The sequence below is a fragment of the Carettochelys insculpta genome, chromosome 4, assembly GCF_033958435.1.
Source record: "Carettochelys insculpta isolate YL-2023 chromosome 4, ASM3395843v1, whole genome shotgun sequence".
Classification (NCBI taxonomy): Eukaryota; Metazoa; Chordata; order Testudines; family Carettochelyidae; genus Carettochelys; species Carettochelys insculpta.
In genome coordinates, this window is record NC_134140.1 from 101,604,891 (window position 1) to 101,619,061 (window position 14,171).

General features: G+C 41.0%; 1 protein-coding gene across 1 annotated transcript in view; it reads left to right on the forward strand.

The window, feature by feature from the left end:
- The window catches only part of QRFPR (pyroglutamylated RFamide peptide receptor), a 53,997-nt gene extending 40,142 nt beyond the window's left edge, over positions 1-13,855 (forward strand). Inside the window, exons 5-6 of the mRNA XM_074991950.1 lie at positions 6,100-6,197; positions 13,461-13,855. Of these exons, the coding sequence (XP_074848051.1) occupies positions 6,100-6,197; positions 13,461-13,855 (493 nt within the window). The remainder of the gene's footprint in view (positions 1-6,099; positions 6,198-13,460) is intronic.
- Positions 13,856-14,171: the final 316 nt, after the last annotated feature.

A 14,171-nucleotide genomic window follows, 5' to 3' on the forward strand; every position in this document is an offset into this window, starting at 1 on the left:
TTAAATATTGAATCCAAGGAGAATAATAAGTAGCAACTCACAGAAAAAGATTGCTCAGTCAAGTGGCTAATAGTCAAAATGCGAATGCTGATGAAGTTGAAAAACTGAATAAAATAGTAATGTGACATCCTTGTAAAGTTTGTGTCTGTCCCCAGCGAGTAGCTTTTCCATAAAGAGGATAAAGTTCTACCCCTTCTCTCTGCTAGTGGAATTACTCCTTTAACTCACGTGGTAGAAGTTTATAACATATGGTGGTAATAATGTTCTGTGGAAGTTCATGAGTAAAGGTAAATCCAGACATACTCTGTCTGCTAAGTGCTATGGTGAAAGCAGGGCATGTATTCCTAATACATGGTGTAGACAGACCTCCTCCTCCTCACATTCCTCCAAACACTATCTGAGAAACAAAAATTATCAGGGAGCGAGGTTCCATCCAACTTCTTGCCTATGTTGGACAGGGACAGGGACAGAGTAATGAGATATTACAGATCCAGTCAGTATTCCAGATCCAAGGAAAAGATCCTTGCTTTTTGATCTGTCATGGACTTTTGAGCTGTTTCTTCATCTCTAGGTATCAGAATTAGACTTCCTTGGACAGATATAACAATAACATGGACTTTTAAAATACAGTATTCTCTAGACTGCCTACCATAATGGAAATGATTATCTCCTGCATTAAACTATGAAGTAAAAGCTGTCAAGTTATTAAATATCACATACTCACATATATGCTTGAAACAACTATGTAAAATGATCCATCCATCTGTGTTTATAATACATCACTGTGATGTCTGGGCACCTTAACTGCAGCCCTACACTGAAATTTTGGGTCAAGATTTTCAACAGTGACTAATGATTTTGGGTACCTGTGACCCAGGAGCCCTTCTACCTCCAATATATATATGTGTTGTATTTCACCTGGGTTGGCTGAGGCATAGGGTCCACAATATTCATTCCACCTTAAGAAGTGCCTCCTTGATCACAGGTCAGGGCTGTAGGGTTGGTTTGTGAGACCCCGCAGATTCTTGCACCCTGGACATCAATCACATGACCTGCAGTAATCTCTCATCTCATATATGCGCAATAAAAATTCTTCAACCTTTCATAAGTTACCAGGTGACCTGCAGAAGGACGGTTGTGGGCTAATGTCATTATCCCCCTACAATGCGTAACAGGCACAACCAGCTGCTTGTAATTCTTTCAAGCATTCTTTCCTCCTCTGAAAAAACCTTTCCCTGTTTTCCTCCCAGCTGAGGTCCCCCAAGAGCTCTAGGGATGTGTCTGCTCTCTACTTCAGTGCAAGATTTTACTGGCTGTTAGCTCAAATTGGATCTTTTGCCAACTTCTCCCAGGAAACTCTCTGTGTCTGTCTGATGAGTGAGGGCCAGGGATGTCCCTCCCCCTGAGCTGTTTCTCTGTCTTTACAGTTTCTTCCTATCACTACAGAGCAATATTTGCTTTTACTACAAGTTACTGTATTAATGGCTTTAGACATAGTTAAGACATTATATCCCATGAGAATTTCTGCTTGAATGCAATCCAGTGTACCTGAAATGCAGTCAAGACCATTAGCTAAAATATACTTGGTATGCAAAGACACAGTGGTTCTAATGACTCCCAAAGCCAGGAGTTCTACCCTTTTCCCATACAGCATGCCAATTGCCCTCTCAATGCCTTCTCCAAATCATTTATAAATCTGTATTACCAATGCTTGAAGTATGAGCCTTAGCCAGCAGCTCATCAATGAGAAAAGAAGGCATTTTGAGCTTGTCAGAATGACATAAATTGTAATATAATGAGAGAAGCCCATGCCAAGACAAAGGCAGAAGTCCAGCATAAAGCCAGAGATCTCAAGAACAAATAGTGGACTGAGAAAGCACAAGAACTCCAGCATCTCGCAGACATCCACAATACATGTTGTTTCTTCAATGCCATGAAGGCTCTCTACAGGCCATCTTGTTATGGCATGAATCCCCTTCACTCTAAGGATGGAACCACACTTCTAAAGGACGATGAAGCCATCAATTTTTGTAGGAAAAAACATTTTGAAGATCTTTTTAACCATGACTCCATGGTTGCAGATGAACTCCTTGACCCCAACGACCTCCTGGGGATGAGCTTGGAGTCCCTCCCAATTTGCATGAGGTACGTGATGCCATTAAGCAGATGAAAAACTACAGGGCAGCAGGCCCATATCCCAGCTGAAATCTTTAAAGATTGTGAACCAGAGCTAATTCAGCAGCTTTACCTGCTCATCCTTAAAAGTCTGTATAAAGAAGGAGATACCCAATGAAATGAGGGATGATCTGATTGTCACCCTCTTCAAGAAAGGGGACAAAGTGGACTGTGGAGACTATCATGGTATCTTTCTCCTTTCCACTGTGGGCAAAGTTGTGGTACAGATTCTTGCAACTTGTCGTATGCCCTTGTCGGAAGAAATGTAAAGAGTCGCAGAGTGGTGTCGGACCATGTTACGGTACTATAGATATGCTTTTCACAGCATAACAGCTGAAAGAAAAGTGTCAGGAGCAAAATTGACCATTGTGCATGGCTTATGTTGATCTCACTGAAGCTTGTGATTCAGTGAATCACTGTGCCTTCTGGACTGTAGTTTCAAAGATTGGATGTCTCAATCAATATATCAGTGTCCTAAAGTTGCTTCATGACAACACGAGTGTGAGTGTTCTGAGTAGTACTGGCTCCGAGAGTGAATCTTTCAAATTACAAACAGGAGTCAAACAGGGCGTTCCAACCATGTTTGTGGTTTTTATTGCCATCATTCTTTACTTATTTGCTGGGAATATCCCAGATGGCATTAAAATCTTCTATAGAATGGATGGAAAGCTTTTTCAGGCTTAGCAGGCCAGAAGCTAAGAGTAAGATTTCCACCACATCTATTGTGGTATTTCAGTATGCTGATGACAGTGCAGCTTTTGCCCACTCTGAGAAAGATCTTAAAACTATCCTGAAGGTGTTTGCCAATGCTTATATGTGCCTTGGTCTTATGCTCAACATCAAAAAGACCAGAGTGCTTTCTCCAAATGAGGTACCACATGTTCCATCTATTAAAATCAATGGAGAAATATTGAAGTATATCAACCACTTCTCCTTTGGAAGTCCTCTCTCATTGAAGTCAGATATTGATGCAGAAATCAAACATTGTCTGAGCTGAGCCAATGCAGGCTTTGCTCGTTCATGACACAGGGCTTTTAAAGGTCATGACATTCAAATACACACCAAACTTATTTTTATCAAACCATTATTTTCCCAACATAGTTGTATGGGTCTGAAACCTGGAGAATCTACAGGCATCACTTGAAAGTGTGCTGGAAGAGGCAAAGAGTATCATGGCAGTGATCAGCAACTTCTCTGAACTGGTCACAATATCCAGCTGCCAGATCATCACGCCCCAAAATAGGTCCTGTTCTCTCAGCTGAAAGAAGCATACCGTAATGTAGGAAGACAATGGAAGCATTATAAGGACTTGCTGAAGGGTAACTTAAAGAAGTGCAATATTGACACTGACACTTGGGAGACGCTGTCCCAAGATCGCTAAAAATGAAAAGAAATCCTACATAACGGTCCCCTGCATTTTGAACGTGCCTGTCGACTTACTGAGGTGGGCAAGAGGTGCAGGAGGAAGGAGAGACTGGCTTCCAGTCAAGGACAACAGCTTCCTGCCATACCTGGAAACATCTGTCCTCACTGTAATAGAACTTATGGTTCAAGGATAGGCCTCATCATCCATCTGAGGATCCACAACTTGCATGGAAGATGATCATGCTTGGCAAACAAGTGATTGCCATCATATTGCCTGTGGTGTTTGGTTCAGGACACCTAAAACTGTGAGCCACTGAGGTACTGCTCTGCCTAACTTCCCTGACACAACCGCTTGTCTGTCTTGCTGATAAACTCTTTGGGACTTGGCCAGTCCAAACCTTGCTTTCCAAGCCCCTGACATCCATATCAGCCTATACATCAGTCCAGTCCCTCTCACTGAATGCTCAGAGAAATTATTGAGTTCACTATCGCCGAAGAGAGAGAGAGTGCATGCCCCAGCTTCTTAGGTTACTTAAGGGCTTGCCTTCCCATTAATACAGAGCACTAGTTGTTTTGTAATAAAATAAATTAGTTTATTAATAAAAAAGAGATATTTAAGTGATAGTGTTCTGTGCTTCTATCCCTCACTGTGGTTGTGTTCTTCTCCCCTGCTTGTTTAGTTTGATGGCTCTATTTATCATTTATATAAATCTACTTCCATTTTGCTGCCTGTAAGCAAGCCATTCAGGGCAGTAAATAGACATTTCTTTGTCCAGGACAGGCTGAGTTTATGCTCTGCCTCCCAAACACCTTTTTAAGACTGTATTTCCAGCACACATTTATAGCTCATTACCCATAACCCAGACATACATCCTACAATGATTTTCAGGACTTGTGTGTCACCAGTGTGTGTAGGATACCAAGCTACAGTCTTTATCTAAGCAGGTTTTCACATACATTAAGGTTCCAGCAGCTCTTGTATTTTAACCCAAGAGGATCCAACTGTCATAGGCTCAGAGGGTGCTGTCCTCAATCCTCCCCTCAGTTATGGAAAACTAAATAGTTTATTTGTTCCCCTTGTACTACTCAAAGTCCATTTTTTCTGCCTCTGGAACTAGAAAGGGTTCCTGGGGTGCTGTTTCTATCCCTTGCTGTGATTGTCTTCTCTTCCCCTGTTTAGTTTGATGGCTTTATTTATCATTTATATAAATGTACTTTCATTTTGCTGCCTGTAAGCAAGCCATTCAGGCCAATAAATAAAAGTCTAGGACAGGCTGGGCTTATGCTCTGCCTTCCAAATGCCATTTAAATATCGTATTTACAGCACATATTTATAGCTCATTACCCACAACCTAGACATATATCCTACAATGATTTTCAGGAGCTGTCTCTCACTTATTTATGTAGACAAAAAGCATTTTTTTGTTTTGATAGTGTATAGACTAGCACGGCTTCCTCTCTGTTATTATGTATGTAGGATACCTTATTTGATATCTTTGGGATATATAGCATTACTGCAATGAGCTACTGTGTGTGGAGGGAAGGAGTCCTCTCCCTATTAGCATTCAGGAATTCCTGGAATCACAGGATCTCAGTTTGAGTGCCAAATTTCAGACAATCCGAAGAGGCCTGATTTCTCAGAACCTGCTAAGTATCCACCTTTTGAAAGTTGGGCCCACTTAAGTTGTTGCAAATAGGACAACCAGAAATTGAGACACTCAATGATTAGTCATTTTTGAAAATCATTTGAGTCTGTGTTCTCATAAGTATCAGCACAGAGTAAACCCCCCCCCCCCCCCCGCATTTCAGTATACCAACAAATATTTAGAGTTGCATAAAGTAAATGACAGTTTACTAGTGCAGTTGTATGAAGGTAAGCAGATTTTACATTTCATATTGGTTTCTGCATTAGGAAATTGCTGTTTTCACTTATTACTCATTTGATATGGATCAGTCAACATAGTGATTTCAGGAAAGATTAAGCAAATGGCCACTTTTCAGGTCTATACTCATGGGGATGGGAAATCAAGGTACCCTGGGAGCTGTAGTTCCTTGGCCACTTCCCTTCCTAGAGAGTTGGTCCTTGAGCAGGGAAGGGATTACATTTCCCAGCATGCCCTTGGCTACTAGCAACAGGAAAGGGAGGGGGATGAATATTTTAGAGTAATGTTTTTCATTTACGATATTACAACAAGATCCCAGAAATTGATTTCTAAATAACCTTTATTAATGTATAAAGTTTTAGTATCACACAATAAAATCATTTTACCAATTAATGTTCCCCTCTCAAATTTTTCATTAATTTCTCTTATGCACACTCATTGCACAACTATTTTGAACTCCTTTATATTTAAAACAATTGTGGTCCACGTTTTCAATAAAGCAATCCGTCCCCCACAGACATTCCTGTGTACAGGCCTACTTTTGTAAAGCCCATTAAGTACCTGCTTGAATCCTTTGTCACCTAAATATCTTTAGAAGCTGACCTTGTGAGGCACTTGTGTTAAGCTTCAGTTTATTCAAAGTTATTTTGTAAAAACTGCCTTAGTGTAATTTCAGGAAGAAGAAGCGAGCAATCATTATGATGGTGATGGTGGTGGTTTTATTTGCAGTCTGCTGGGCCCCTTTCCATGTGATTCACATGATGATAGAATACAGTGAGTACCTGCCACATCTCTTAATGTACATCATTTCTTTGTGGGTGTCTTTCTTTTAGGAATGGCATGACTGATGATGTGTCTAACTCTCGTGCTGCTGCAGCATTAAACTCTCTAACATACCCATTGAGAGCTAGGGTGAATATATGCTTTTAAATCCAGAAAATAAACATCTCTTTTCTTAAAGCCGTGGCACTCAATTTGTGTGGACTGCAGACTGAGAACTGTAGTGCCTCTCCATGCTAAAATCCCCCTGTGCCCAGCCTCTCCCACCCAGAAACCTCTTCACACCGGGGGGTGTGGGGCTAGGCAACCAGGACCCAGATCCTGCACCGCACCCTGTGGCAGCCAGGCTCTGAATCTGGTGGTGCGGGGCCTGGTAGCGGGGACCCAGATATTTTTTAGCACATAGCTGGGCTATAATCATGTGCTACTTGGGTTGCATGAGAACCGCTGTGAGCTACCCCTGCCATTAATAGGGCCCAGGGCTCTTGGCTGCCTCTGCCACTACAGTGGGAACAGCAGCAGCCAGTGCTACGGTCCCTTTAAATCACCACGAGAGCCCTGGGTGGTATGAGCCAGGCAGTGCTGAAGGACTGGCTGAGGGAAGCTGGCTCCCAGCTCTGGCCCTCCATTCCTTCTGGGGCATCACCCTTTCCAGAGGCCCAGAGCCAGTCCCCTTCACCCTGCCCAGGGGCCAAGCTGTTCTGTCAGCAGCCCTGAATAGAGGTGTGTGCTCACAAACAACAAATTATTTGACTATGTGGGGGATGGAGTGGAGTTTGAGTGGCTGAGAGACATAGCTGCAACTCACACTGAAAATACAATTATCTACCAGAAACCTCTTTTCAGCTATAGTATGAGCAACATGGCTTGTAGCTGAGAGGTACGGATGAGAGCTGCATGGTTTGTTTTGTCATATTTTATTTTTTGTGTGATATTACATTTGCTGAAAAAAAGTCTTTCTTTAGAGTTACCAAAACTATTCCTCATTTTAAGTGGAATTCAGCAAATAGTTTCAGCTGGAAAAAAAGTCAAAATAGTTAATTTAGAAATATAGCTAATTTTTTCAAGAACAAAGCAAAACCAAAAAGACTTAAAAACCCACCTCTAACCCAAGAAACTGTCTCAAAGAACAAAACTACATCTGTGTTGTACAAATCATGCCTTTTGGGAGATATGCTGTTAGTCAAACACAAGCTGTTAAGCTCAATACAGGAATAACAGGATGACATTTAAGGGCCTGTATTACACAGGAGGTTAGACAAGATGATCTAATAGTCCCTTCTGTCCTTAAAACTCAATGCATTTATTTGTTAGCCTAATGATTTGTATTAAAAGAATTCAAAGTCTTCTGGCCACAATTCTTAGTGCCCTGAGATATGACCAGAAAAAGCTGGATATTGTTATGAATGTTGATGGAAGTATTCAGGCTATGCTTAGTAGAACAAAAAATTTTTTTTCTTTAAAAATATAATGGACCCAGGAAATTGTACCATGTCTGATGTAGCTCTCATGTAATTCTCCACTGTGGATCAATTTAGCACATTCATCTATGGAATCAACCAACTGGAGGATCCTTTGTGCCTCAACCTTCTGCCTGCTTTAATTAAAATTGTATGTCCTTATTTACCTTATAAAAGTACACAGACGAACGGCACATGGAGTTAGCAGAAGAAGGTGTCCAGGGCAGGCTGGCTGGGGTACAGTAAGAATGGGTGAGAATGGGATGAATGAAAGGCTGAAATGTGCAGGGGTAGGAAATGGAAGCAGGTGGCGTGAGGTAGCCCTAGCCAAGAGCATAAGATACTGGCCTTACTCATGGTGAGCTTCCAGCAGCTGAGAGAGGAAGGTAGGTCTCAGGAATTAGGTGTATGACTGTAAAGAAGTTCTTAATCAAAGACAGCAGCAGCCAGAATCATCAGAGGAAGCAGCGGGTGATGGAACACTGAATGTAGCCCCAGGTAGAAGTAGCTTGGAATGAACAGAAAGGTGAGGGACTGGAGAAAGTTCTTGTAGCGTTGTGGCTGAAGCAGCACCACCTTGTGGACTTTCCTGGCCTCCTGCAGCTGTGGGTCTCCCCAGGTGGAGGAAGTCTCTGACTGCTGTCCAGTGAGGCATGCTCCAGCCTATCAGACACCTGTTCTCTCTTTTCTTCTGGAGGAGGGAAAGGGATGGACGGGTTCAGGCAGCCCTGTAAAACTCTTCATCATGTTGTGTTTTATGGTGAGGCAGACATACTTGTTGAGTCCATGAGCCCCAAGCACTGGGCCACAAAAGTCATTTAAAAACATAGTCTTTTGCCTTCCCCAGCATTCTGAAAGAATTTCAATATTTCTTTTCAATAATGTCCCATTTTCTTGGTGTTCCCACTAGGCATTTCCATAGGAAAATGTTGAACTTAAAGGCCTTTTTTCCTTATATCAAATGCCCTTCTCAATGGTTTGCTTTTTGCTCTCCTAAAGGAGATGATGATTCGTTTCCTGGACCTTGCACATCCCACAGAATCTTTGTTTGTTTATTAGAAACAAATTACGATTTAAGCTACAATGACTAGTTAAAATTTTAAATAGTCACTTCTCTTTCTGAAGGCATTGGAGCAGCAGGTTTTGCTCTTTCACATGGTTCATATTCCCCTTTGTTATTTTACCCATAGTTCTTGCCAGTCCTCTCAACTCATTTTCAATTACATTTTAAAATTCCAGTTTATTTGAAGGGCTCTCACTGTAATCTGTCAGGTCCTTGCTCATTACCCCTTTGTGCGCTATTATTATGATTACACCCATCTACATAAAATTTGTTAACAGTAATGTTTCATTTAAGATATCACATTTCCTCTCTGAAGAGCCATTGCTGATTGCTAGTAGGCCAGATAAGGAATCAGACAGGATGACCATAGCATCTCTGTGCACATCTATAACTTAATTCAATTTCAGCATTATTCCTGCCAGTACAGCTGTTGAAACAGCTAAAGGATTTGATTGCTGTGCAGTTTGCTTGATTCTGAGTGCAGGAACACAGGCAGCTGTTCCCATTCTTCCTCTTCTTACATCTTTGAAGCCATCGGTGTACTGTATACTAGCTAATAGCATTCTCCTTAATAGTAAACGCATACCTTTGCTGTAGCTTGCACACTGAATGCTCCTTTTTCTATTACATATACATTTTCCCAATGATATAGATATTAATTTCTTCTAAGTCCTTATTTTCACTAAGACCTTTTATCCACACTTTAACCCTGCTTACGTGAGGCGTTCTGAATTTTTGCTCTATACGTTGACCACTTAATTCCCAGCATTCATCCTGTATTAGCTTACTGTTTCCATCTTCACAGTTTCCAGTGAATTCAGCCCAAAACGTGAAGCCCAAAAGCCTTATTCTTAAAAAAAAATGTCTATTTCACCAGCAGCTATCTGCATTACACACGGGTGTTGTGATGAATGCAGCAGATGCAATTTGCAAGCCAACAGATAAGACTGAGTCAAGCTTTCTCAAATTCAAAATCAGTATGGCACTTATACTGAACAACTGGAGTTCTGTTTAATATCACAAATACTTCCTTATTCACACTCCAGGAGGCTCGGGAAATACTTTCAATATGATTCTCAAGCGGTTTGGGAAATACTTTCAATGTGGTTCTCAGGAGGTTTGGGAAATACTTTCAATAAGGTTCTTCCAAGTGAGTGTGCTATCAGATATCACTCCTAAATATTCAAAGCTTTTAACTATACTTATTTGCCCTCTGCGCCAATAAGATTTATAATAATTTAAAAATTTCCTTTTACTGAACATCAGGTCTTAGTTTTATCAATTGAGAACTTAAAGCCTCAGGTTTCCCCATTCCCTGCCTGTCCTTATTGCTTCATTTACTCTTCAGCAGCTATTTCAGGCTGCTTTCCTGTGACCCCGGTGGCACAGTCACCTGCAAATAAAGTGATGCCCATTCCTGCACTCATCTCTTTTTTAAAAGATCATTCATTATGATCACCCTGTGGATTTCCCTACTCGCACCTGCTTTTACTTGTCCACATAGACTTTCTTCCTCTTATACCTGTGGCAGCCCTGAGGAAGTGAACCCTCTCTCCATATCACACCATAAGCTTTCTTCAGTATCCAGAAAAGTTGTTATAAATAGTTTTCATACTTCTTTGTTTCAACTTCTGTTTATACTATATGGTCACTTACACTCCTTCCTTTCCTAAACCCCCTCTGTAAGCTATTGCTGAGTCTGCTTCTCTGTCTCAAACCAATCTGTGTTGTTACTTCTTTTTCCATACACAGAATTACATTTACATCCAAACATAGAATCATAGAACTGGAAGGGGCCCTGAGAAATCTCCTAGTCTTGTCCCTTGCACTCAGGGCAGGACTAAGTATTATCTATTCTAGACCATCCCTGACAGGCGTTTGTTTAAGCTACTCATAAAAATCACCAATCATGGAGTTTTCACAACTTCCCTAGGCAATTTATTCCAGTGCTTAACCACCCTGACAAGAAAGGTTTTCTAATGTCCAACCTAAACCTTTTCCCTCGTGCCCTTGTCCAGTCTTAGTATCTTCCTCAGACTTCTTACAGATAGGAAGTTAAGCATTTCAAGGCTGATGCCATCCTGGTGGGAGCAGTATTTTGCTCTTTTTTTATAGCTTTTGGAAGTTCCCTAATACTGAAGCTTTCATTTAAAATTGTTCCTTCATCTTCCTCCCACCTGTTCAGTATCCCATTGTTTTCTTCAAAGAATTTTCTTTTTCTTTCACAGATATCTGTACTTTGATTCTCATCATGACTAGCTCTTTCAGACCCATACTGAGTCAGCTGCTTTCCTTTTATCCCTACTCCAGGCTGGGCATTGGCTGCAGGTATTGTGACATGAAGCAAGCTGGGTTCATAGACTCTCCTTTACCCTTTTTCTGCAGTTGTGGAGGCTCCTTGACCCATTGTAGTACTCTGTCTCCCTGTGGGTGCTCTCCTCTCAGCCTGAGCATGAAGGGTCTGCAGCTGTTAGAACTGGCCCTGCAGATAGTGCAGTATCAAGCTATACTACAGAGCTGCCGTTCAGGAAAAAAACATCCTCAGTCCAAATCAGAGACTATCTGTGGGCTTTGCTCTGGGTTATTTTTGGATCCTGCCTCAATTTTCTCATAGAAATTTGAAACTAAATTGTGGATCCTAACTACTGCTATGCCTCGGGTACCAGGAATCATCATTAAAACACTCACAACTACGTATCAGCACAGCAAATGGCGCTGATGCATTTCTTTTCCGCACTGCACTGAATGATCAGTTGAAAATACATGGTTCACACCAACAAAAGTCAACCAGCCATTAGTATACAATTGCTTTTTTTTTTCGAGCAAATAGCCTGTAGCTTTCTTAATCTGATAATTCTTTCCATGTCACTAATTGCCCTCTGGTACTTGGACTCTTGTCTGATCAATAGGCTCTATTGTTGAACAAAGCAAAGAAAAAGCATAATGTCACCTTTCATTGTAAACATGTCGTTTTGGGAAACCCTTTTGGGAAAGATTGAAAGAGGAAATTTAATGTTTAATATTTTGTGATACTGAATATTCAAAAATTGGGGTGTGACCCTGATAGGAAATAAGATTTCATAGGGGAATGTACACTTGCATGTTCCTACCAGTGTTTATGAATGGTAGAGAGAGACAGAGAGAGAGCAGATGACATAGGGACAACATTTCCACTTTCTTCAGGAAACTGGTTTCCTGTATTCTGTAACTCTCACCAGACAGTGGTCTGATTACATCCATTTCAGTGTGAACTGTACTTAAATACTTCTTGAATGCCTGTACTTTTGCAGCATGCGACTATGATGTCTCAGTGGTTATAGCCAGACTCTAAGTAATTTCCAGAGGAGATTTTCTGAATGCAAGAGAAGATCCATGTTTATGTAAAGTAGAGGTCACCCAGTTCCTTAAAAGTGACACCCTACCTCTGTGTTAACCAGAGATGAGAAATGAATACAGGTCTTGGTACAGGTGAACAAAAGTAAGGTATGATGAGTTAAGCATAGGACTGTGAGTAGGTTTTGAGATGTAATCCCAGCTCTGCTACTGACTCATTGCATGGCTGGTCACTTCCCCTTGCTTCCTTTTCCTTTTGTGTAAAAAGGGCTAATATTTATCCAGCCAATAACTCACTTTTATGGTGCTTTTCATCATTGATCTCAAAGCACTTTACAAAGGAGTCAGTATCATTATCTCCATTTTATAGATGGTGAAACAGGTCCACAGATTTACTCAGCAGGCCAGTGGTGGAGCTGGGAATAGTTCTTGTTAGTCCCAATACAGAGCACTCTCTATTAGGCCACACTGCCAACTTCCATTTAAAGTGCTTTGAATATGTGAAGTGCTCTAAATACTCATCACTGCTGTTTAATTTAAATGGCTGAAGCTTTACCTGCTTATATCTGTCATAGATTGGGCCCAGTGGCTACATCTACATGAGAAGCCTCTGTCAACAGAAGTCATTTTTGGAAGGGATTTCCTGGCAAAACTTCCGTTGACAGATTGTGTCTACGCATAAAAGCAGATCGAAAGAGCAATCCACTCGCTCGACAGACTGGTTAGACTGCCTGGCCCTTTCTCGACAGAACAGCTGACTGGAAGCACTGCAAACTGGTCTGCCTGTGAACTGGAAGCTCTGTATATTGACAGAAGGGCCCCAGAGCATCTACATGGCTGTTTTGTTCACAGAGCACTGTCGAGAGAGGCATTATACCTGAAAACGGAGAGGTATAACGCTGCCAACGGATGTGCCAGGTTTTGTCAATAAGCTGTCAACGAAGTGCATTTTGTGTGTTGACACTCCATGGTTTTTCCTGACCCAAGCCCAGTTTTGCTGTGAAAAGCCTCTCATGTTAGACATAGCCAAAGTGATGAGAATACAGAGGAGAGTGCTAGTTTCCCACTGTGTGAGCTGTTAAAAGAACAGAGGACACTGTTGGGTGACAAGAGTGCAGTGTTTAAAAATCTCAAGTAAGGATAGAACATGGGGGTACAATGAGGTTTAACTAAACAATGTGTGTAACTGAGAGCTTTGTGTCACTCAGCTGTATGTTAATTTTAGAGTTCGTAAATTGTGATTTTCAGACTTTATATTATTGTTTTATTCTTTTGCTTTCTGGTCAAAACCCATAATTGAAATTGATAAAAACATCTAAGCATTTTTTCTAGAAGCTGAACAAAACTTCTAATCTAACGAGATATGGCATGTGGGTAAATATATGTTTCCCTTTTCCCCAGGTAGTTTTGAAAGTGAGTATGATGATGTCACCATCAAGATGATCTTTGCTATCGTTCAGATAATTGGGTTTTTCAATTCCATTTGTAACCCTATGGTATATGCCTTTATGAATGAGAACTTCAAGAAAAATTTCCTCTCTGCAATCTGCTTTTGTATTGTCAAGGAAAACTCATCCCCTTCCAGGCGACTTGGAAACTCGGGGATTACCATGATGCAGCCAAAGGCAAGTCTTTCTCAAAGAGAGCCCATTGCTTTAGAGGAGGCCAGGAGAGAAGCATTCAGTGATGGCCACATTGAAGTCAAATTTTGTGATCAGCTAGCTGCAAAAAGGAATACAAAAAGGCACCTTGCTTTGTTTGCCTCTGAACTTACTGCATTAGAAAATGGACACTAATACCATGAACAGATTTGCTTCTGATATTTGGTACCTCTCAACAAACCATTTTGTTTTCTTTTCTATTTTGTACACAGAAGTGAGAAAAGAGAATATATTTTATGGTTTATGGTGTTGGAATGTTTTCAAAAGAGTAATATATTTTACTCAGATTAAGAATAAAACTTGGGAAAACAAGTTCCATTATGATTCTTAGAAATATTTTTCTTCTGCCAAATTGTGACTGTCTGGGGCTTACCCCCAAATGAGGGCAAACTTACACTGTTTTTCTATGAACAGCTCCATTTACTTTGTGCCTGTATTCTGGCTTGCCGTG